This window comes from Rattus rattus, chromosome 7, assembly GCF_011064425.1.
Source record: "Rattus rattus isolate New Zealand chromosome 7, Rrattus_CSIRO_v1, whole genome shotgun sequence".
NCBI classification, from domain to species: Eukaryota; Metazoa; Chordata; class Mammalia; order Rodentia; family Muridae; genus Rattus; species Rattus rattus.
Genome location: NC_046160.1, coordinates 25544492 through 25570787, shown reverse-complemented (window position 1 = coordinate 25570787; position 26296 = coordinate 25544492). Strand labels below are relative to the sequence as shown.

The 26296-nt window shown below is 41.4% G+C and overlaps 2 protein-coding genes across 2 annotated transcripts in view; one reads left to right on the top strand and one right to left on the bottom strand.

Annotated features, from left to right (window-relative positions):
* The window catches only part of Atad2b (ATPase family AAA domain containing 2B), a 133309-nt gene extending 119549 nt beyond the window's left edge, over window positions 1-13760 (bottom strand). Inside the window, exon 1 of the mRNA XM_032909186.1 lies at window positions 13155-13760. Coding sequence (XP_032765077.1) covers window positions 13155-13361 — 207 coding nt within the window. The 5' untranslated portion in view covers window positions 13362-13760. The remainder of the gene's footprint in view (window positions 1-13154) is intronic.
* An 11778-nt stretch (window positions 13761-25538) lies between these two features.
* The window catches only part of Ubxn2a (UBX domain protein 2A), a 28707-nt gene continuing 27949 nt past the window's right edge, over window positions 25539-26296 (top strand). Inside the window, exon 1 of the mRNA XM_032909185.1 lies at window positions 25539-25735. The gene's annotated coding sequence lies outside the window, so the exon portion shown is untranslated. The remainder of the gene's footprint in view (window positions 25736-26296) is intronic.

Below are 26296 nucleotides of genomic sequence, written 5' to 3'. Positions count from 1 at the left end.
TTTTTTTTTTTTTTTTTTTCTTTGATACAGGTTGTTTTTTTTTTGTTTTGTTTTGTTTTGTTTTTTTGCTATAGCTCTCCCTGTTCTGAAGACCAGGCTGACCTCAAACTCACAGAGCTCTATCTGCCTGCCTGTCTCCTGAGTGCTGGGAATCTATACCCTGCAGCATTATTCCTTCTAAACAAATCCTATCACTCACCATTTAAGACTCTTTTTTGCATTAAATCTTCCTGAAAAAGCTCTAACCTAAATCACTGTATCTTCCTAATATCTGCAACATATATACATCATTATTTCACAAGCTTATTTGACCAAGTTCTTTATCTGCAAGTAATAAAGTACTCCAAAGAAAATTCTGAAGACACGTACTATGTACAAGGAATTAAACATAACCAAAAAAAGTAAATTATTTGAAGTCTAGTAATTTTTAAGTAATCTGTCCATATAATTTTCTAAATATCAATCTAGTTCCACAATTAATAAATTTTAGGCTAGGCACCCTGGAAGCAGAGAGGCAAGAGTAGGGATGCATTGTATGACAGTAAAATAAATAAATAGAAAAAAGAAAACAAAGAAAAGATCCTTTACCAAAAAAAAAAAAAAGTTTTGCTGGACATGGTAATATATGCCTTTAATCCCGGCACTCAGGAGGTAGAGGCAGGCAGATCTCTGAGCTGGAGGTCAGTCTGATCTACAGGTTAAGTTCTGGACTACACAGAGAAACAAAACAAAACAAAACAAAACAAAAGCTTCTCTCAAACTGCTGTTCAAATACCACTTGCATCAGAACCTATATTACTCATCGTAGACAGCTATAACCTGCTGGACTAGAATCTCTGGAGGTGGAGTGATCTAACAAGCCTTCAACTGATTCTCAGTAGGCAAGTTTGAGGGCTCAGGTAAATAACACAATTCAAGTATCATCTGAGGCACAGCATCCCAACCGATGCACTAGTCCTGCACATTCACTTCTTTTACCATGAGAGGGTTTCGACATGGATATAACAAAGACCGAACCTCAGCACAAACAGTACTATAAAAAGGTTCCTCCTTACAAAAGAATCTAAGGATTTAAGTAATACAAATAACCAGATCTAAATAGGTACAAAATAATTATTTTAACACTACTTAATTATCTTCAAGGTTTGGGAAAGCTTTTATCTACAAACCTGATACTAACAATTTACCTTTAATAGGCTGATCATAATGCTCAACCTTAGCTTTTTCATCTTCAAAGCACTTTACTAGCTAATTATAACCTAACCCTTTGAGGGTAGGTGTTACTGGTTTCATGACAAAGATATTTCAGAGAGATTATGCAATCTACCCACAACCATTTAGCAATCTGTCGGAGTAATTACAATCCATGAGTAGGAAAAAATCTTAGACTAAAAAAATAAATTCAATTAGCAAACATTTATTGAAAACCTACTATGTAGAGAAGATATTAAGAGAAGGAGTAAAAATGACTTACTTGAAACCAATACAATTCATTGGGTTGATAGAGTCACAACACTGATTATATATATATATATATATATATATTCAAAATTCTCAGAAAATCAAAAGCCAGATATAATTATTAAAAGAGACAAAAGTTCTCACAGTTAGATCATATAGACTGTGGGTACCATTTCCTTGGTAAGACCACCTTTTATTCCATCTTTTAAGGGAGTAGGGGACCACTAAGCATATTCGAGGACCCATTAGAAAGCTCAAAATGCAGCTGATCCTTTTTCCCCTTTTATTTGTTAAAAAAAAAAAAAAAAAAAAAGTACAGCGGTAACAGTCACCATGACTGCAGAAAACAAAGCTGGGACTGCTCTTTATTTACTTGAAGCCAGCCGTTGTCTACAAAGTCCTGAAACTACAGGCATAGAAAATGCCCTGAATGTTCCTCAAACACCCCAAAAGCAGTGCTTACTTACACTGTTTCTAAGCAATCATTATAAAATCATGTGCGAGTGCAAAAAAAGACACACAAGTGACAAGTGGCTAGTAGTAACAGAGAAACAAAAACAGTCTGCAATAACTTAGATGCGCCTCTTCCAGACAGAATTCTCTGGATGATAGTAATTGTAAGTTCTAAGCTTGATCTTAAATAGTACTGAGCAGTGGGAACAGACACTACACACTGTGAGCTGTGACTGAGTAGAGAAACTACCACAGACTTGGAAGTTAGCTTCAGCCCCACATGGAGCACTACCACTATGTATCCAAAACTGTAAAGACTGCTAAAAGCGTAAGGACATATGGTCCTAAGTGCAGACCTCGGCAGCTCTTGTCTCCACTAATTTACTCATTCCACACCATATATTAGATACCTATTCCTGTTTGATATACTAAATAGTGATGTTGCAGTCCCTAACCTTTCAAGAAAGTTAAAACCTAACACCTAGGTATATAAAAACTTAAGTGCTGAGACTACTGTAGAGTGAGGATAGTTTTATTTAGTCTTTGTAGAAAAATCTGTAAAAATTAAAACACAGATCAAGCAAGATGTCTCAGCAGAAAAAAAAAGCTGCTTGCTTCAAAAGCCTGGCAGCATGAATTTGATCCCCAGAACCCAAGTAAAGATAAAAGGAGAGAATGGAGTACAAAGTTGTCCTTTGGCGCGCGCGCGCACACACACACGCACACGCACACGCACACGCACACACTTACTTTAACTAATATAAAAACAATTCTAACCCAGTGATTTCACCTGAGAGACATGTAGCACATCCAAGTAATCCCGGCAACAGGGATGCAGAGGCAGCAGGATCACCTTCAGTTCAAGGCCAACCTCTTCTACACAAAATTCCAGAACAACCAAGGCTACCTAGCAAGACCCTGTCTCACAGCAAAGGGCAAGAGACAGAGCAGACATCTAGGCTCATGAAGCTGTGGGGTGCACCTTCTTGGATGTAGAAGCTGATGAAGACAGCCTGGTCGCTGTGAGCTGGATGAAGCTGTGTGCTCCAGCAAATGGCTGGCCCTAGCCCTGGCCCTGGCCAGGATCCTGCTCCCAGGATCTCTATGGCAGTCATTCCCCTGCACAGTGCTCATGGACAGTCAAGATGGTGCTAGCCAGCCTTTCCAGTAACTGCTGTTAAGCAGAGCTACAGGAGGTAAATCTCAGTCTGTGCTAAGTCAAAACTGGGCTGTGGGGTCATCTAGGGTATACACATTTTCGGTGAATACTGACCTTTCCCAATATTATCTTGTACCCTAGGCCATGCCCCCACCAAGCCCAACAGGGATTTGATTTTCATAGCTAATCTCTTCCCAGCCACAAAGCCCCCTGCTGCAACCAACTCCCAAGCTCTACTCAAAATGGACACACCATTTTTAATCAAAGGCAGATCTCTGTAAGTTCAAGGCCAACCTGGTCTATACAGAGAAACCCTGTCTTGGGGAAAAAAAAAAAAAACAGGGTGGGGGTTAGGGAAATGGCTCAATACTTGTTGCTCTCTAAAAGAACCCAACACCACTTCCTAGCAACCACATAAAAGGCTCACAACTAAAAGTAACTCCAGTTCCAGGGATTCAACGCCCTCCCTCAACCCTCATAGGCACTAAGCACACAAATAGCACACATATATCCCTGCAGGCAAACATTCATGCAAAGATCACTTGAGCCCAGGAATTCAAGAACAGCCTAGATTCTCTAGACTCCATGTCAGAGAAAGAAAAAAGAAAGGGGGTAAGGGTGGGGGAAATACAGAAGTTAAATCGTATATGCAAGGTCAAAAATAAATAGTAGCCCCCCCATCGTGGAATAAAAACTTTAAAGTTGGGCTGGACAAATAGTTCAGTGGATAAGACTGCTTGCTGCAAAAGCATGATCGCCTGAATTTAAATGTCCTAGCATTCACATCAAAAAAGAAAGAGAGCTAGGCATAACCATATGAACCTGTAATCCCAACAGTGGTGGAGAGTGGAGGAGCAGACACAGGAGAAGTGCCATAGCTTGACTACCACCAGTCTAACCTAAAAACCAGAGAGTGCAGGTTCAGTGAGAGAGACTATCTCAAGGAAAGAAGGTGGAGAGGGACAGAGGGACACACGGTGTCCTCTTCTGACCTACTCATGTGTACTTATGGGCGTAGATACCTGTTTGTGTGTGCACACACAAAAATCAGTGGTCTGGAATACTTTGTAAAACAAGAAAAAAAATAGTGACTTCAACAACAAAAAAATAAAGGAGTCTTGGGGAAAGACCTTAACTGGCATTTTATAAACAAAATCAAAATAAAATTAGCATGAATATAATGAGTTGCTCAAAGACAGTAGTAAAGAAACAATGTTAAAATATCTAAATATCAGTAGAAATGTGGAAATACAAGAACTTTTATACACTACCAGACACAGAGACAAAAACAGAAAATCTGGAGTAAGCATTATTTTTAGTACATGCATACTCTACTCATCCCTACGCTCTAGCTCAGTGCTATCCCTATACCAAATGCACGAGCGGTGCTGTGTGGAGGTTTTAATTGGAGCATTGTGAATACTCACTCACGACTTCAAAGTGTATGGTTAAATGCAGTGAGAACACTATGAAGGTATCAGACAGCAATCAGACATTGACTCTATGTATCCACAACCACTCAGAGGCTGAAAATAAAGAGTTAAAAACTAAAACCAGCTCTAGAACTAAATATTACTCATATAAACTTATTGCATGTGCACCTACTCACATACCATATTCAACTGAGTGTTGAAGACACTGATCATTCTTCTGGCACAAGCAGACTGACTGCAGGCAAATAATGGCCACCCAACCTATTAAGCACTGCTTTCCATAATCTAGAAAGACTAGGTGGGCTTTTTAAAAGAATAAATACCTCATTTTTTTTAACTGTGCTAATGCTTATAGCAGATTTCCAATGAAATATTAACTACAAAAATGTGCTAACTCCCAACAATTAGAACAAAAGATAATGAAATACATGCATGAAAATGTTCTAATGAGGAAGGTAGTTCAGTTAGTAGAATGTTTGCCCAGCATGCATGAGGCCTGGGTTTGATGCTCAGCACTGTATGAATTAGATGTGGTTCACACTATAATCTCAGCACTCGAAGAGCTATATAAAATAGCAAGTTTAAAGTCAGTATGGGCTACATGAAACCCCATTTTAAAAAAAACTAAATAAAAAGCCCTAATGAAATCTACTACTTTGTATATTAACCTAAAAAATAAAAATAACAAAAATAGAAGCCAGGGATGGTGGTGCATACCATTCTTCCAGCACTCAGAAAGCAGAGACAAGTAGATCTCTGTAGCCTGGTTCACACAGCAAAATCCAGGCCAGCCAGGGCTATATAGACTCTCTAGAATAACAACAACAACAACAACAAAAACAAAAACAACAACAATAATATATTTCTAAAAACCTTATATAAATTACTTAGGAATTATCATTTATCAAGGTAGATCTTTATAAACTAATTATACTAAATAGTGAAACTTATAAAAATGACTTTACAATTTCTATTACATTTTTAACCTGTGACTTTTTACACAAATTTTCTTCCAAAGGTACATAAAGCTCAGACATCAAAATATTAAAAATACAAAACTTTAGCCAGAAACAAGTAAGGTAGCACTTAAGAGAGTAAACCAAAAGGATGTCACAGTTCAAGTCCAGCTTGAGATTTAAATACAGCAAGATACTGTCTCAAAAATCAAACAGTTGTAAGTAGATCTAAAGAGTAAGCATTGCACAAAGTTGTAACACAGAGTAGTTTTAAACTATACTTTATTCTTTGCATTTGTTTGCTTATTGTGTGTATAGGAATGTGGCAGGTGTCTGGGGCAGAGGACTCCTTGTAGAGTTGGCTCTCCTGCTCCATCATGTGGATTTCAGGGAGTCTTAGTGGCTAGTACCTTTACCCCAGAAGCCATCAACAGTCCGTATACTGGCTTTGGACTATATTGTTCCTCTATCTTTTTGAAGACCAAATATTTAATAAATGATTCAATTTTATTAATCACCTTTACTTTAAATAAAGTTGGCTAGCACTAAAGATTTTGCAATAAACAAAAATATGAACACAAGAACTTTAATTTTTCTCTATTTCTCTGAAATTACATTTCTACAAAAAATAAAACTGAGGGCTGACAGAGAGGTTTTTAAAGTAACTTGAAAATCCAAGTCCAAAAGTACCAGATCACTCTATTCATTGTCTCTCAAATGCTCTAAACCAGATCACACTGAGCTCACTAACCATAATATGCAAAGAAACTGAGTAGCACATGAGAGAAATGCTCCATAACCGAAAGCCTCTGTCAATTCACTACAACAGAATTCTCTTATTTCCTTACTTAAGTCTAAATTTGCCACTAAATGAGGTATCCAAGACTTTAAGGACCTAAAAGGAGACAAGAACGAGTATAAAATTGTGACACATGATTAGGCAAACATAATTTCCAGATGCTTTTGGCCCATATGAAACCCCTGCAGGGACTGACTATTAAAGTGGTAGCTCTAAAAAGGCCGCCAAGTTATCCAAATAAATGTAGACAGAAGGCACCAGCCTTCACAGGGTTAATTATATTGTTATAGTATATACTTTTCTCCCTCCCACTAGGCTTTAAAAAATTAAAATTGTGTGGTATACCTACCTCATCCCAAGCACTATGCTAGAGTCTGGAGACTCAACAGTCACAACATTCAAGAATGAAACTGTAGAACTCCAGGAAGGGCAACTCACACAAACTATATTGTGAATGGGACCTCAACTTGCAGAACACATCAGTCAAGGTGATGTATGCTTAGCATCCCAGCTCCCTGGGAAGCTGAGATAAAGTACAAATTCAAGGCCAGCCTAAGCAACACAGAAGACGGGATCTCCTTTGAAGCTACATCTCAACAACAAAGAACATGAAAGAATTCCACCAAAACATTCAGAAGGTAGAATCCAGAACTGTAATTGAACTTATCTATGTCAGTGACTGTCAGAACCAACTCACTGTTTTCTCATATGCCTACCACATATATACATTTATAGTTCTTAATGTAGGAGTTAAATTTCGTTTTTCCTCTATTCTTTTTGTTTTGTTTTGTTTTGTTTTTTAATTCTTTAATCCTTTTTTACAGTCCAGTCATTATCCCCCTCCAGTTCCTCATCCCCTTCGTCCTCTCCCATCTCCAAAATGATATCCCCACTCCCATCCCGCCTGCCAGGCCTCCCCACTCCCTGAGGCCTCAAGTCTCTCAAGGGTTAGGTGTGTCTTCTCTCACTGAGATCAGATCACACAGTACTCTGCTGTTGGGCGTGTTGCCCTCTATTCCTAAAGCACTGGATTTTCACAAAACAGGCAGCTCCTCACATTACTATTCATTCACTCATTAGCAGATACAGTGAGCATCTTGTCACATGTTGAAGTAGGTCCTGAATAGAGGAATTAGTAGGAAAATAAAATACAGTGCCTGCCCTCATGATGCCTACAGCCAATTGTCTCATAGTCTAAAGGTACTAGGTACACTGGCTATAGTTAGTTATTCAAAGGACTAAGGTAGAAGTTCAAGACCAACCCAACCAACATAGCAAAATCTCTTCTTAAAGAGAAAAACAACCTAAAGAAAAAAAAAAAAAAAAAAGACTTCCACCACCTCCCACCCCATTCCCTGCTCTGGAGACAGGGTTTCTTCTGTGTAGTCCTCGCTATCCTAGTACTCCCAATATAGATCAGGCTGGCTTCTAACTCAGAGATCTGTCTGCCTCGGCCTCCTGAGTGCTGGGATTAAAGGCATACACCACCACTGCCTGTCCCAAAAGGGGCTTTTCTATGTTGGTTTGGTGTTTGTCTGTTCATTTGTGTATTTGCTTTTTTGGGGAGACTTTTAGTCTGTGGCCCATGATGCCCTAGATCTCACTATGTAGCTAGTCTAAAACTCAAGCAACCCTCTTCCTTCAACTCCACAGTACTAGGATTACAGGAATGAGCCATCATTTACAGTTACTTAGAGAAAGACTTTAATCAAAATCTCTAATTTATCTCCAGGTAAGTACAAAACAACATGAAAAACACTTACTACCAGCATATTCGTAACTTAAAAACACCATTAAGTTTAGAATCTGACAGCAGCATACACTCAAATTATTTAAACACCAATACAAACTACAGCCTGACATTATACATAAGATCCTTAAAAAAGCATCTAGATGGGGACAGGATGTATAGGAACAGAGCATGTGCTTAGCATGTGTACAATCCTAAGTGGAATCCTCACCACCTCAAAGAGGAAAAAAGCTTGTTGATACTTTTTCTTGGTTTTCTTTGTTTTATTTATTTATTTTTTTGTTTATTTTTGAGACAGAGTCTATCATCCAGACTGGCATCAAATTCCTAAGGTTGATCTGATTCCTGGAAGCATGGTCATGCAACACATGCCTAGGCTCCCTATTCCACACACACGCACACACACGCACACACACGCGCACACACACGCACACTCACACACACGCCCCTTGGTCTTCTAAGATAGACTCTCACTATGAAGCAGCTCCAAATGGTTATAAACTCACTCTGTACCCTTGGCTGGCCTCATACTCTTGGCAATCCTTCTGCCTCAGTCTCTCTCTCAAGTGCCCAAATTCACAGGCATATACTACCCCTGCCAGCTGTAACCTACATCTCAAGTTTATGCAAACATATACCACAAGCACTTTCTCCACCAGTTTTGTATTCCCATATAACATTTTATCCAACAATTATTAAATCTTTCCTCTCAGGTAGGCATTTTGCACTAAATTCTCCCCAAGAAAGGAAACATAAAATTGTAAAATATTCCTATTGTACAACCCAATGCCTAGTATCAAGACAGAAACTCAAATTGGCTGTGCTCATAAATGTTCATTTCCTAAACAAAAATGTACAACAGCTCTAAGTAATGTAGCACTTTGAGATAGCCCCTTAAATAGCATCAATTTCCATTGCAAAGCAAACACAGCAGGACTCCAATAGTTCCCATAACAAGTGGTAATTCTACCACCTTCCCAGCTGGCTGTCAGAAATCATGACTTATACATAATAAAAAATTAGGAACATCAGTAAAGGTTCTAAGAAACTATCAAAAGATGTGACAGAATACTGGCTTACTCTGGATTCAATCCCCACCATCAAAAACAAACAATTAAAACCCTAAGTCTATTTAAAAAAAAAAAAAACTAAATGGGGGTTCAAGACAAGGCCTTACTCCATAGCTCTAGCTGTCCTGAAACTCATTATATAAACTGAGCAAGCCAGGATAACCTCCAACTCATAGATATCTGCCTGCCTCTGACTCCTTAGCCTTTAGGTATTCTCCACTACACCCTGGCTAAAAAAAAATTATTCTTAAAATATCTATCAAGTAGCAGCATGTGATAGTGTACACCTTTAAACCTAGCACTAGAACGGCAGAGGCAAGTACCTCTGAGTTTGAGGCCAGCCTGGTCTACATAGCAAGTTTCAGGACAGCCAGGATTACACAGAGAAACCCTGGGATGGAGAGTAGGGGGTATCTATAAAGTGTTAGTGAGGATGTAACCAAAGGGAACCCCATTTTATTTCATATCAGTGGATAGGGAAAATGGTGTAGCAACCCTGGAAAACAGTGGAAGATTCTCAAAACAATAAAAATGGAACCACCATATGATTCAGCAATCTCACTTCTGTATATTTACCCAAAGGAACTGAAATGAAGACTCTACTGAGGTGTGCCCTGCCTGGTGGCCCACACCTTTAATCCCAGCACATAAGAAAACAAGGCAGACATATTTCTTGAGTTCAAAGACAGCCAGGCTACAGAGAAATTCTGTCTTAAAAAATAAATGTTTTTTTTAAAAAAATTCAAAGAGCTAACTGCATTTCAATATCCACTGTAGCATTATGCATAATAGAAAAGGTATAAAAATATTGGGGTCGGGGATTTAGCTCAGTGGTAGAGCCCTTAGGCCCTGGGTTCAGTCCCCAGCTCCGAAAAAAAAGAAAAAATATTAATGCCACAAACCAAATAAAGAAAGAAAGAAAATATGGTGTATGTATATAGAAAGTATATACATCGGAATATTATTCCACATTTAAGAAGGAAATTCTTTCATTTATAACAGCAAACTTGGAGCACACACACTATGCTGAGTGAACTAAGCGAGACATGAAAAGATACTCTATGATCTCATTTGTATGGACAACAGAAAACAGGCAAACTCAGATATGCAGAATGAACAAGGATGATTGCCAAGAGCTAAAAGGATAAAGAACAGGGAGGCAGCAGTCAAAGCCAACAAAGTTTCAATTATGCCAGATAAATAATTCTGGAAAGCTACTATACAGCATATTGACTACGCTAAAAATATTGCATCACACCTAAAAAGAAATATACTGTATCATACCCACAAAGGAATACACTGTATCAAAGCAAAAAGAAAATAATTGTATCATTTCTAAAAATAAGATTGGTAACAATAGAAGTATTAAAGAGAGCAGGAAAAATATGGAAGTGATTGCTGTTCCTGTGGTTTTCAGGGTGGTGACAGTTTTATAGGTTTATCCTTTTTGTTTTAAATTAGGTTATTTATTTACTTTACATCCAATCAGCTTCCCCTTTACAGGCATGTTCGTTTGTTTGTTTGTTTTTGAGACGGTCTTTTTGATACAGAGAAACCCTGTCTCTAAAAACACTAAAAATAATAATAATAATAATAATAATAAAATAAAAGATACTTTTAAAAAAATCATTTCAATTTTTGCAAAATGCATCTTAGTTTATCTAATTCCCTACATAAACACCACTTAAGAAAAAGTCAAAACTCTAGGAATAACTCTTGGTGCTATGATTTTCGGAGGGAAATAAACAAATAACAAGTAAAGTGAGTGAAATTAAAAATCGTGAGAAGGGGAGGAAAGTCAACATAAAATATAGAAAGCAGCACATAAGTAGGAAAAAAGGAACTCCTTAATCACTGTGGATGGAGTACACTTCTTACTATATAATGGAGATCTTCTAAAGCAACAGAGTAGAGATCCAATCCTATCGAATTAGGCTTCGCAGACAGGAAGAAATGTCCATTAATGACCCCACAAATACAGACAGTATGTTTAAACTCCAGAAAGGGTAAACTAGAAGAGCTAAATTCCAATAACATAAAAACAAATTGAGGGCTAACCAGATTCAAATCAATTCATTCAGAAATACACAAGAGATACATAACATATTTTGCATAGATAACACTACATAAACATAATAAATTCAGACCTTTAACTTTTCCTCTTCTACAGGTTCAGCAGCTCATAAGTATGAGAGTATCTCAAAAATTTCTCAGAGAGAGCAATTTAGATTCATCATCTGCTATAGCTATAACGTAAATCCCTTTAAGAATGAAAGGCAAATATTTCAAAGTAAATCTTAAGAGCCAACTGTTTATGGTCTTTTAAAACACTTTAAAAAGAGTTCTCAAGATAATGTTTCATTAGTATCCTTCTAGAAAAACAGTATCTTTCATTCTTCAGGCCATTTAAAAGCTACCAAGTGTTCATTTCTACATTAGACTATTGATTCTTTGCCTTTTAACATCTCCATAACAGCTGCCTGACAAATTACCTCACCTTATTCCTCAGGGGGTAAGGACAGCATGAGATCCCTGAATTCAAAAATGGGACCACAAACTGATCAGTGAGAGATGAGCTAATTGCCTCAGAAGAGTTTGACACTGCTCTGATAGACCAGGCATTCATGGCATGATACAATTACATGCTTATACTCTAGATATTTAATTTGCACTTAAGTGTAAAGGACACACTGTTCCTTAAAATTATTTAAGAATGTGATAGCATCAGGAAGTTAAGAAATGTGTATGTTAGGATGATTTCTGGAGGAAAAAAAAGGAAAAAAAAATTCCAGAATACTTAACTCAACCAAAGAACTCTATACACTCCTAAAAGTCTACTAAATTAAGACAGCTCAAAAATACTTTCCAGATTCCTCACAAAAAATTTTTTCCAAAGATAAAATAAATATCTTTCATAGCATGGTTGCAGTATATACTAAGCATATACATAGTATTTCTGTTGTATATACCAAGATTCAGTCTGATTAGTGTCAAAACAGTATAAAACACAGAGAAAATGTATAAACAAGGCACAACTTTGTAAATCCCTACAAAACCTTACGTGTGCTAAGTAACAAAAATGGTGTGAATTTAAAGGAATATTTTAAATAAACAACACTGTTCAGCCAAATTACTCTTAGAAAGTTAACCTCTTTCTAGGCAGAATTAATCCACTCCTTGTACTCAGAACCAATCTCATAGTAACACAAACTTCTCGATAACCTTAAAAGTGACATTTGTGCTAGTGTTTTACACTACGGGTGATAAAAGTTTAGAATCTCAGATCTCATCTTTAAAGAACTAAAAGCAACCCTTGCTTCAAGTGTCACTTCTGCAATTGTACGGACCACAAAAAAAAATGCTAGTTTGACTTTTGTAAATCACTTCCTTAACAGAAATGTACAAACCATGTCACTTTGGAACGACGATGCCAATTCCACACGTTTTTTTCTACATACTCCCTTTGTGACTTGAAAGTCCTCTGCTCTCTCCAAGAACCTTGGTTAGCTGGCTGTCTCTCCCTAGGGCTTACAGCTCTGTGTCTGATCTGCCTTGCCTACAGAGGCGTTTAGCGTTGGTTTTGTTTTTAAAGTTGGTGTCAGAGCGGCTACAAACTTTTTTCAGCATCCCTGCCTGCCAACTGGAGCTCTGTTCACTTCCTTACCAACTTGAACCACCCCCAAACTAAGTAAACTCAGACAGCAGCAAGAGCTGACACACTTTCAAGAAGGGTTTGACACCGCAGAAAACTTTCACTTCTCTCTTCTCCCCTTCCAAGCCAGGGATTGCAGCCCTACATTCTTGCTTCCTCTAGAATTCCCCCTATGAAGCCGGGCAAGGACACGGATGGCAGACCGTTCAATGTCCCCGAAAAGGACCTCAAGAGCTATCTCCCGTGGACTCAAGTGCTGTTCTTTACACAAAAGAACCGGGCCGGCACAGCAAAGGTGCTGGTGTCGCGGCCCTTCGCCGGCTGCCACCCTCCCCCGCACCCGCAGACTGTCTCCGGCCAGACAAAGCCCGGGCGGCCCGGCCAGCACTCGCAAGCCTCGGCCGCGGGCCGCCGCTCTTACCCGGGCCTCGTCCAGAGCGCCGCCGCTTCCCCCGGCCTTGGCTGCCGGGCAACTGGCCGCGCGCGTCTTGGAGGAGCGGGTCCGAGAGGAGATGAAATGGCTGCTGCCGCCAGTCGCCCCCGGCTCCACTCCGGCCCCAGGCCCAGGCCCGGGCCCAGGAGACTTGGACCCGAGAAGGCGCAGAGAGCTCTTCCGGGTGTTCACCATGGTCCAGCCAGGGGGACCGGGTCCACGCCGCGCCCGCCGCTCCCGGGAGAGGCGAGGAAGGCCGGCCCGCCGGCGGGCAGGGGCCAGCGGAGCCTTGCCGGCCCGGCTCGCGTTGCCTTTCCGGGACGCAGGCCCGACAGGCTAGAGCGGAGCAGAAGCCAGCGGCGGCGCGAGGAGGCAGGGAACGGGAGGCGGAAGCGAGGTTGCAAGCCGGCCGCACAGCCCCTGCGCCTGCTCAGCGGTCCTCAGCGGGAGCTGAGCGGAGCCGCCATGTCTGCCCCTTTCTCTCTCGTTCTCTCTCTCGAGCTCCGTGCGTCAGGGCTCTGGCGCCGCAGGGCCGACAAGGCCGCTTCTAGACGCGGCCGCTGCGGGGCGCTGCAAGGACGCGCAGCCCTTCCCTCGCCGCAGCCTCCGCAGGCCCCGCCCCGACGTGACGTCAGTGCTCGGCGGGAGGCCTCGGGGGAGGCGCTCTGGGCTGTGAACTGCACAGCGGCCGGCTTTTGCTGGCCTGTCGAGACTCGGGGTTGGGCAGAGCCTAGAGCTAGGGCGCGGGACGAATTTCCGCGTGGAACATAGTCCGGACCCTTCAATGCCTTGCCAAGACAGAGGACCCTAGATTCCAGCGACTCCTGGGGTGGCCTGGATGACGCAAAGAACTGCCGACCGAGCGCGGGGTAGAAGGAATGGAGAGAAGGGTGCGGTGCAGGGTGTTCCAATTGCCTAGCTACTTAAGGCAAGACCCTTAATGAACTTGGGCTGCACTTTGCATGGATGTCCAAATGATAATGGCAATGAATGAAAGAAGCCCCTTCGGTAGTCCACGCAAGATAAACTGGGAAAAAAACAACCCTAGGAACCCGGCATCCTTTTTTAAACTCACTATTGAGAACAGGCTAGGCTTAGAACTCTGCATCCCAAGCTCCAGGATTAAAGGCTTGAACTACTAAACTCAGGAGAAACTCTACATCTTTAAACAAAGTAAAACAGTGTTGTTCCCTATGATTTTAGCCTAGTCTACTGGAGTGATTTCAGCAGCATCTTTTATCTCCATTCCACCCGTGTGCAGATTTAAAACAAAACACTTCCAAAAGGAAAAAATTAAAGTCCACACATAATATGAAAAGATCTGCAGTTATAGAGGGAAGAATAAATGTTCATTTCAAAGCATCGCAGTTTATCAAAGATAGCCTACTCTTTATTTGGGCAGAAATTCCCCTGATTACTACACTGAAAAATTGAAGAGTGAATAAATTCCAACGAAAAACAAGTAGCTTCATAGTTACAAGATTTTAGCCATGTTAGTCCTCACAATATAGAATGTCTATGTACACACAGTAGTTTGAATTCCAGAAAGCAAACATTTGGAAGGCAGAGTCGGGGTTCTATATGAGTTCAAAGCCAACTTGGTCTACATAGTGAGTTCCAGGACAGGCAGAGCCATATAGACCCTCTGGTCCTCAAAAGCATTCACCAACAAAAGGACAAGGAACCAGTAAAGTATTGAGATGGTAAGAAGCAAGAACCCCTCCTTCAAGCAAGGATTTAAGGAGCTCCTCTACAGATGCATTTTGAACTACAAAATGAGGGAAAGATATCACAAAAGAGGGAAGGTAGGGAGGGAGGGAGATAGAGAGAGAGAGAAGAAAGAAAGAAAAGCAGGAGCGCATAGGGCACAGTTGTCTGTACTAGAGAAAAAATTAAGTCAATAAAATACTTTTGAGACTTTAAAACTGTATACAAATAAGACTTGGGGATATAGTGTAATGGCAAAACACATGACTACACTGTATAACCCCCCTCCTCCCATGTCAAACTAGCACAATAAAAACAAAAAAAATTACAAGGGTTAAAAAGATACTGTTTGGCTACTTTGGGAACAACCAAAAGCTAAGCCCTAGAGGCAGGCAGGGTTCTACTCCTTTGTTTTCAACACATTTTCCCAATCCCAGGGAAATCAGAACCTCTGTAGTCTCTATTTTGAGAGATTTAAAAAAAAAAAAAAAAGCTGGGTATGGTGGCACAGATCTGTAATCCCTTAGCCAAGATGGTTTCAATTTTAAAGCCAGCCTAGACTACACAGCAAGTTGAAGGTCAGCCTGGGCTACATTGCAAGATCCTATCTGACTGTGAGAGAGAGAGAGAGAGAGAGAGAGAGAGAGAGAGAGAGAGAGAGAGAGAGAGCCCTTGCACAGACTTGTAACCTTAGTATTTCAGTCTCCTTGACAACCACCCTGATGGCTATAAAAAATATTTTTAATAAATGATGTTAGGACAATTAGATACATGTTACTAATAAAGTCTCATGTATAAAGAGTAAATTAGTTAGAGGCATACATAAGAGCTGTGGTGTGGACTGGTCAGATGCGACTGAGTATTCTAATGCTGAATACTTGCTCCTGAGATCTGGTTGCCCCTGACAAGAACGTCCTCATGTGCAACAGGTGATGTTATGTAAACCTCGCTTCCCTGATTTAACTGGTCAGTAAAAGGCCTGTGATTGGGCAGTAAAGGGAGAAAGGTGGGACTTGAGGATCAAGTGAGGATTCTCAGGAGAGGCCAAAAGAAGAAGAAAGGACATAGAGGTGGAAGAGGCCAACATGAAAGGAGATGGACCATGAGCACATGGCCAGGAAAAACAGCAAGTAGCAAGGGACATTATGGCTGGGAAACAGCTCCAAACCTATCTGCATAGCATGTCTTTTCTATAGGGCAGCTAGAAAATTTGATTCCTACTACTGTTGGCATCCAATGTGTGGCATAAAATGCAAACGCTTTAATTCCACATTCATTTATTAGACATAAGCCAGGATAAAAGACAGTTTTTAACTGTTGGAGGCATACTCCTTTAACAGAATCTGCAGCCTCTCAACAAAGACAGCAGGAGGTTGCAAGCTAAGGCTGCAAGTGGTCTCTCTGAGACTGGAGATTCTCAATGCACTTCCTGGGTGTACAACTGATGCCTGTCACTCTGCACCAAGCGCAGGACCTGCAGTTTTCTAGGACCTCTCATCTGGCTGCAGCCAAGTTAGCTCAGAGCTAATTCCAAAGCTTCGGGGCTGGGGATTTAGCTCAGTGGTAGAGCGCTTGCCTAGCAAGCGCAAGGCTCTGGGTTCGGTCCCCAGCTCCGGAAAAACAAACAAACAAACAAACAAACAAACAAAGCTTCACTGCAGCTTTCTTCTAGCCTTCCCAGGGAACGGTGTTAAGGCTTAGAGGCAAACCTGACAAACAGTGGTCTAAACCACATCCCAATTCAGGTCCACATGGGAGAAGCCTGGAGCTTCAAAACTCAGAGGGCAAACTGAGGCTTCAATTAAAGGAGCAAAGTTAGCTGCCAAAGACACATATCGGTCTAAAGAACCTACAGACAAAACCTTTTTCCAAAGCTACAAGGGGACTTAAAAGCCCCAACCTTGTACACTAAATATAACTTTTCATTTAAAAGTGTTTTGTTTGTTAATGATAAAAGGGGAAAATGTCGCAGGACACCTGGATTACTTACCATCGTAAAAATAATTACAAATTTATATTTCCTTTTTTAAAAGAGATCAAAATAAGACAAACGTAAAAAGACACTGAGAAGTTGGATGCTAGATTACAGGCCATAGAACAGAGATTAGAAGATTAGAAGACCTGCAACAACAGAAAAGTAGTTCCAGATGAGAAAAATCCACAAAGGCTAGAGAAATTAGAATGGCAACCCATAGAGATACAATATATTGCATAAAGAATCCAGATTATATTTGTGGAAGCTGCCTTAAAACAATGTCATACAATAAAATAAATGTTTCATTTGGTAGAGTTTAGAGAATTGAGATATGTACATATGTTGATGGACCATGCCATTGATGCATACTTGAAATTCCCATCAGCTTTTGCCTTAAATTCTGAAAGGGATGATTCTGAGATCACACAATATTGGAGATGATGGCTGTTTGGGAAGTGCCTTTGATGGTCAAAACTGATGATGTTCAGGCACATATGTCCATTGGATACAACAATTATATGGACATTATGGCATGAAAGCTTACAGTCCTACAGGTCAAGCCATTATGGAAGACCTAACAACCATATAAAGGAGATGCTCACAGGGCAGAAGGGAAATAAGGAATGTCCCAGGTATAGATTAAATGATGCTTTGTTGCCTTCGAATATTTTAAAAATCAGTAAGACGAGTCACACAACTATTAAGAACCAATGGATTTTAAAAGGGACTCCTGAATTAGATCAACCTATAGAAGTCCTAATTCCAGAACGCAAGAAAGGAGATGAGTTGCATTGGGGAGATTTTACATTTGTTCCAACAGGAAAAGAAAAGCTGTCTTCTATCCAAATTATTGGAAATTAAGACTTCACCAGGGAGGACCTCCTTGTCTTGGCGACAGACAAGGAGAGAGAGAGATTGGCAGGATCAACAAAACAGGTTTATATCTTACAGAATGAAACAACCAGACACCAAAAATGCAGCCCTGACAAGATCCACGTTGAGGAATGCTGAGACCCTGATCCTACTTCAAACTGCCTTGATGCTGTTTCCTCACAAGACTTCTTTCCAGAACAGCTCCAAAGAAAGCTGCTGACCTCAGGTGATCTCAATTCATCCAGCCTTACAGACTGATCCAGTCAGGACTTCACTTAGGCCTAAACTTTCGCAGCACCCAGAAACTAGACAACAAATTCCAGCTAGCTTTCTTTTAGCTTAACCATTTTCCCAATTCCCTGTGTGCCTCCCACAAGAAGGAATTCTTCATGTCATTTCAGCAGGAAATAATTACAAAAAGACCATCATCCCATTCTCTTAAGTTAGGGTGGATGGTTTTGGTCATTTTATAAGTTATAGATATATTGTCATTTAAGGGCATAGTTACAAATAGTTATGGTCTTAGACAGGGAAGAAACAAAACAGCAAAGACTTAGGGATTTTTATCTTTCCTTTCTCTATCCTTCTTTATTTCTTAGATAAAAGGAAGGAGGTTAAGAATAAAAAGGGAAGATATAGAACTAATAGAATAAAGAGGTAGATTATTAAATCTATTCTTCAACTTATAGCTGTTGCTATTCTTAAATAAGATATTTTTGTTTACATTGATATGTATTATTGCTTATCTATAATGTTTAAGGTTTTCGTTGTTATAACTGTTTGTATATTGATACAAAATTTAAGGTTAATTTTGTTCCAACATAATATATGTATGTTTCAATTCTTGTATAGGTATTATGCTTATGCAACTCATTTAGAAGTACAAGGTTTAGTCCCAGTCCTTTTAATAGCTTCTATTGCAAACTATTGGGGATGGTTAAGAAATACAAGTTAATAGACAGTCAAACTCATGATCATGTCTAGATCGTCTAAATCATCACAGAAATATGCATCCTGGGTTGAACAGATAATAGGTAGCTGGCAACATTTGCTTGTTTAGATATGCTATAAATAGATAGATGGTCTTCGAAAACCTCAGAGGCTCACAGAATATGGCATTTAAAGATTTTTTTTTATTAATTTAAGGCTTTTTTGACATTGAGACATGTCAGCTCCTGGCAGCACCCCATCCTACTTGGAAGGAGATGATGAGCACCAAAGGAGCTCCATTTGGAGGTTTCATTTGTGGTAGGCTAGCCACTAGGCAAAGAAAATGCCCTAACTTCATCTGCAGAAAGGACATTTCCTCCTGCTATCCAGAAAGGACAAAGGGACTTAGGGAAGTCAGCTGCCAAGCTCTGCCAAGATGGGGTAAGCAAGTCCTTCATAATTCCTGCTTCACAAAAGATTTGTCAGATATTCTGGGCCAAGACTGAAAACTGATGCTCTGACATTATACTGGATAGCTGTCCAAACAGCCAACTGTCTGTCATTTCTATAATTTTGGAAGTGCCTGCCTGCCCTGCCTACAAAATAAGATAATATTTCCTTCTCAATCTCCGATAGAGTTAGAGACTAAATAGTTACAATTAAGATTAAGTTGTTTAGGCCTTGAGAAGATATCTTTAGGTCTAAGGAGATGTTTTTAAATCCCCAACCCCTCAGAGAGTTTTTCTTAACTGCTGCTTTTAGTGCTGGAGAGATGGCACAGCTGTTAAGAGTGCTTGCTCCGGGTTGGGGATTTAGCTCAATGTTAGAGCGCTTGCCTAGCAAGCGCAAGGCCCTGGGTTGGTCCCCCAGCTCAAAAAAAAAAAAAAAAAAAAAAAGAAACAAGAGTGCTTGCTCCTCTTGTACAGAACCCAAGTTTGGTTCCGAGAACCTACACCATGGTGGCTCATAACCTGTATATATCCAGTGCCAGGGATCAGTCACCCTATTCCGTCCCAGTCTGGCCTCCTCGGGTTCCCTTGAATATGTATGAAGACACACGCATACACATAAATAATGTTTTAAGAAAACGAGTCCTTAAATTGAGGAAAACTGCAAGGCACAAATGGAAAAAAATCAACAATAAAAAAAAAAAAAAACAGGAAGTGGCTGTTTTGTGCATGATGGTACCTCTAATCCAGCATTTTCAAGATTGAGTTAAGAGGATTTTGAGTTTGAGACAAGCCTGGGCTAAAGACAGCATGAGTTACATAATATGACTTTGTCTCAAAAAAAAAAAATATATATATGTATATAGCCTTAATAGGAAGAATAGTGTTGTAAACTGGGCAGTGTGGCACCAGGCACTTTAATAGCAGCACCAGGAGGCAGAGGCAGGAGGATCTTGTAGTATAAGTTCAGCATGGTCTACAGGACAGCCAGGGCTACACAGAGAAACCCTGTCAGAAAGAAAGAAAAAAAGAGAGAAAGAAAGAAAGAAAGAAAGAAAGAGAGAGAGAGAAAGAAAGAAAAGAATGATATAATAGCTAATGTTTTCTGAGACAGGGTCTCACTGTGTAGCCCACACTGTCCTCAGACTCCTCATTTTCATGCCTTAGACTCCCAGGTACTAGGATTGCAGGTGTGTGACACTGTGCTCAGCTATGGTCAATCATTGTCTATTAGATGAATGAGGGCTCTGATCTAATCAAGGCTTTAATCTACTGATGGATTACAATTTGGGTGGACTTCTGTGAGGTGGCAGAGCTCTCGCAGGTAAGGGGCTGGTTAGAAGAAGTTGCGGGGGGCCATGCCTTTGAAGGCATCTCGGACCCCTGTTACTCTCTGTGCTTCCACCAAGACAGGAGCAGCTTCAGTCTGCCACGGTCTTGCTGCGGTGACTGATATTCTGCCTCACCCAGCCTCACAGCAACTGGCTAAGGTGACCATGGACTGAACCTTTGAGATTATGAGCCAAAATGAATCACTGCTCTCCTGAGTGGATTTTTCTAGCTGTTTGTCATATGATGAAAGGCAAATCAACACAGATAACAATGGCAATTTCTTCAAAAAAAAAAAGGGGGGGGTTATTTCCAATGGAGGAAAAGCATATTACAGGGCTGTAAGGAATTCCTCAGCAAAGATATGATCCCAATTTAGTAAGTATGAAGTTCCACCATCCAAGAGACTATTTTTAGATTTGATGCATGTGAAGGAACACTAAGTTACAAAGCAAAATGATAACGCGAAATGTAAGATTTGTGTGCTGTCCAATGTGATTACCAGCTACGCATAACTTAAATTTGCAAAATTAAAAATTCAGTCCTTCGGGGTTGGGGATTTAGCTCAGCGGTAGAGTGCTTGCCTAGCGAGCCCAAGGCCCTGGGTTCAGTCCCCAGCTCCGGAAAAAAAAAAAGAACCAAAAAAAAAAAAAAAATCAGTCCTTCAAGCCGTAGTTCATGCTTCAGGGTAAACTGAGACAGGATAGCTCAGGGCCTGCCTGAGGGACACCAGAAAACCCTGACTCTTAAAGTACGCTGAGGGTCTGGGATATGACACAGTTGCTAGAATGTTTGCTTAGCATACAAAAGGTCCCAGGGTCCTTCTCTAGCAGCACATAAGCTGGGGCAGAGAACGCATAGCAAGCGGTCTCACCACCTAGGAGGTAGACTTGGGAGGGTCAGATGCTCAAAGTCATCCTTGGTTACATAGCAAGTTTGGGATGCCAGCATGTACACACACACACACACACACACACACACACACACACACACTCACATATATATGAGCAAATTATTAGAATACACTAACCGCCAAAGCTGACTCAAAAGAAAATTAAAAATCTAGCGGAGCCTTCTATATAGAGAGAGGAGGATGAAAAATTAAAAGTATATAAAGACTTGATTAGTTTCTATGGTCAACTCCACATAACCTTGAGTTGCCAGAGTGGAGAGACAGCAGAAGAATGGCCTTGGGAAGATCGGCCTGAGGCCATATCCTTGAGGAACTGCCTAGACTCAGCCCATTGTAGGTGGGACCAGCCCCAGCTGGTAGCCTGGACTGCATAAGAAAGCTAACAGAGCAAGCCAGAGAGCTAACCAGTAAAGTAAGAGGAATCCATCCATCGTTCCTGCTTGAGTTCTTGCCCTAACTTCTTTCAGTGATGGACCATGGCCTAAGAGTATAAACCAAATAAGGCCTTTTGTCCTCCAGTAGACTAAACTACAGGACCTGGGCTAACAAGAAGTTGAATCAACAATCAAACAGGGGGATCTCCTATTTGAGGCCAGCCTAAACTACATAAGACCCTGTCACAGGAAAGAGAGAGCTAGCGCAGGCTAGGAGGTGAAAAATCACACACAGCACTTCAGAGGACCTGAGCTCAGTTTCTAGCACCTGAGCCAAATGGTGTAAAAAAAAAAAAAAAAGATATGATGCCTTCATCTGGATTCCACAGACCCATCCACTCACATATGCAGACACACACGTGCACACAACTCTTAAAAATAAGAAAGGAAGAAATATTTTCTAACCTGTTCTATGGGAAGAACATTGTTTTAACAACATAAGCAGATTAAAACTTCACAAGAACTATAGAATATCCCTTGTAAGAAAATAAAACAAACTTCCTTTTTTTTTCTTGTTTTATATTTGTTTGTTGTTTGTTTTTGGAGATGGGGTTTCTCTGTGTAGCCCCTAGCTGTCCTGGAATTTGCTCTGTACACCACACTGGTCTCAAACTCAGAGATCTTTCTACCTCTTTCTCCCATGTGCTAGGATTAAAGGCCTGTGCCACCAAACAACTAAAGCAAAATTCTTAAACAAGATAAAACACCAACAAACCAAATCCAGAAGTTTAACAGAAAAGATTACACACAATGACAAACTGATTTGCCCTAATCCTATTCAACAAGAAAATATAATTTTCTGAAGAAAACAGTACTGGCAAAATTGTAAACTGGGCAAAGCGATGGCTCAGTGGTTACAAAACCAAATTTTAAACAGAAATAGGAAACCTCGCCTTAAATTTGTATGGATTTGGGGTTGGGGATTTGGCTCAGTGGTAGAGCGCTTGCCTGGCGCTCCCACTCCGGAAAAAAAGAAAAGAAAAAAAAAATTTGTATGGATTTGCAGAGAACCCTGAATAGCCAAAACAGTCCTCACAGAACACCAAAGCCGAAGGCGTCACACTTCCTGACCTCAAGACCTCCAAGCCATACACATGGCTGCGAGCCTACAATCTTGGAAGATCGAAGCAGTAAGACAAAGGAATCCAAGGTCATCTTTGGTAAACGAGGCAAGCCTGCCCTGTTTCAAAGGTCAACTGAAAGAAGCACACACCAGTGTTCTGAGATAAACCTGGGTGCAGGAGTGCCTGCCTGGTATGCAGGAAGCTTGGGTTTGACGGCCAGCCCTCCATAAACCTAGTGTGGCAGTGCCTATAGTCCCAGCACTCAGGACCTAGAGGCAGGAAGATCAAATAGGCATCAAGGCTAGCTATTGCTAAACGAAACCCTGTCTAAAAATAAGAAGAAAAGTACAGAAATAAACCTATAGAGCTATGGTCAGGTGGTTTTTGTCGGTTAAGACAGGATCTCACCACAGAGACCAGGGTGATCTTAAACTTACATTCTTCTGCACCCTGCCAGTGCTAGGGTTACAAGCATATGTCACCACACCTGGCTGGGAAGTCGACTTTTGACATGGGAAAGAGTCTTTTCTATTGCTGTTAGAACAAACCCTATAATAGGACTGGGGACAAAAGGACAAAATATTAGAACCTCATAGAAGGATCAAAGAAATGTCTGGACAGAGAGGTATATGCCTATAATACTAATATTTGACAGGCCAACATAGAGGATCTTAAGATATTAGCATACAGACACTTAAGCAGACAAAACACCCATACATATAAAATAAAATTTAAAAAATCTCAAAAAAAGTATATATATATGTACATATATATGTATATAAATATATATATGCTGCATCTAACAACATTTTCTGTAGAGAATGCCCCAACAACAGTTGTTATATATATATAATTACTATATGTAACATATACATAAAATAATTATGCATATTCTAACCCACACGATTATGTGGGTATGCACCTCTACCAGCAGTTAAAGAAAGTAACTCAACAGACAGGAGATCAGGAGCCCTGTTTTGAGAGCTACACTCACCACTGGATGCCTGAGCCGTTCAGGAGGTCCTCAAAAGAATCCCATATTGCTTTTACCTGGGTAGGAGTGGCTGGTGGGTGAGCCTCAATCTCAAACTGACTCCAGGCACTAATAACTGTCAGATAAAAACCAAAACCCAGTTTAGGTAAATCTAGATTCTTTGTTTTGTTTGAGACAGGATTTCTCAGTGAGGTATTGGCTGTCCCAGAACTCACTCTGTAGACCAGGCTGTCTTCAAACACAGATCTGCCTTCCTCAGGCTCCGGAGTGCTGGGATTAAAGTGTCTGCCACCACACCCTGGGTAGATCTAGATTCTATGTAGAAAGATTATTGAAGTGGGTGGGAAGGAATGGCCCATTGTGATGATCCATTGCCATAGGCCAAATGTGAAAATGTCAGAGAGGAAAACAAACAAGACCGGTGAGACTGTAGCTTAGTAGCATTGTCTGGCAAGTAAAAAACTATGGTTCCATCTCAAGAACAAAACAAAACAAAACAAAACAAAAACAAAAAAAAAAACAAAAACAAAAACAAGTCTAGATTTAGATTTAAGAGACTATTGTACCTGGGTAAAGTGGCACATATCTTTAATCCTAGCAATTAGGAGGCTGAGGCAGGGGGATCTAGTAAGTTCCAGGACAGTCAGAGCTACACAGACTCTGCCTCAAAAACAAAAACAAAACAGACAAAAACAACAACGAAAAACATACTATTTGTTATAGAGGAAAATCGATGAAATCTTCAACAGTTTCCTAGATTAGCTACACAAGGTCTAGATATCTCTTTCTCTCTCTGTGTGTGTGTGTGTGCGCGCGCGCGCGTGTTTCCTGTATAGGGAAGAATAAATAAGGCTAGAAAGACCTGTGTGAACGAAAAATTGGACCAACCAACAATAGAGGAGAAAATGGACCATCAGAGACATTTTGTTTATTCCAAAGTCAATGTACTTTCTGGAGTGGCAAAGGGGGGAGGGGATGCTTCCTGGCTCAGGCTGAGAGAGTGCAAAGTGTGGGAACCTGGAGAAGATGTGCTTCCCTAAAAATGGTCAGAGCAGCTAGTATTTTGACCACATAGTGATTACAAGCAGTTCTGCAAATCATTAATAAGACAAAGACCAGATATTTAGAGGGTACACGCCTGACCTAGCTTTGAATAGAATAAAGGGCATCCTGAAGTCAAATCTAAATCCTATAGGAAGCCAACTTTAGAGGCAGAGGCAGGAGGATCTCTGAGTTCGAGGCCTGCTCGGTCTACAGCATGAGTTCCAGGACAGCCAGGGTACACAAAGAAACCGTCTCGACACACACGCCGCCAAAAATATACACAAGCAAATAAATAAATCCTATACAAGAAAGTGGTCTCTGTAGAGAGCCTTTTTAAGAGCGCAAAGGGCGGGCGAGTCTCTTTAACAGTCACTCTTCAGATGGCAGGGCTCAGGGGAAGTTCACTGACAGGATGATGCAGGAAGATCTCTCTAAGGATGAGCACAGGAGGTATAGAAAGAAATAGGTAAACGATGGACTGTCAGGTGAACGCCCACCTAGCTCCTGGCATTTCCCGCGCCACCTAAAGAAGCATGAAGCAGCAGCGCTGGCGACGGCTAAAGGCCCGCCGCCATTAGCGCGCGCCTCGCGGCGGCCTGAGAAAACCCGCCGCAGGAAGCCCCGCCCCCGGCGCGCTCCCGTTTCAGCCAGGCGCGCTCCTCCGAGCCGCGCGGAGTCGCGCGGAGCCGTCCCCGGCGCGCGCCGGGCGGCCTGAGGGAGGCGGGTCAGATCTGCGCGGTCTGGCCGCTGGTCCCGAGAGGGTTTCCCGGCGCTCCTGGGCTGAGGGGCTGAAGCCCGGCGGCGGCGCTTGCCGGCCCCCGGGGACCGAGGACTAGGCCGTGGGGCCGCGCCCTGAGGTGAGTTTCCTGGATCCACTGCGCGTTCGGCCGGTTAGGGGTAGGGCGGGCGTTTCCCCGGAGGCGCTCTGGACTGTCGCCGGCGACCGCGGCAGTCTGGGCCGCAGTGAGTCGGCACCTGGGGCTGCTGGCCTGTGTGACTGCGACCGGGGAAGGGCACTGGCCGACCGAGGCCTCAGCCTGGCCGAGCCCGGCCCAGGTGAATGCGGACCTGGAGCTCCCGGCTCTGCTGGCTGCGGGGCTCAGAACTCGGGAGAAGGACATCGCGCTTCTTACTCTGAAAGTGCCCTGAAACTTCGAGTTAGGAGCCGTCGAGACGTCTCTATTTCCAAAGGCGAAAGCTACGAAAAGCGCACTCCAGAAATACAGAATGACTAGTGCGCCGAACGTTTCGTAATTGACTTCACCAGCCTTCCTTAACTGCCTTTAACTGATAATTTTGGAAAGATGATGTTCACTGTTTTCCTAATTTGATCTTTTTTTCTTCCAGTATCTTTCCCCCCTTTTTTTTCTTCCAGCATCGTTTCCCCCTTTTTTTCTAAACTCGTGGTAGTAAAAGTT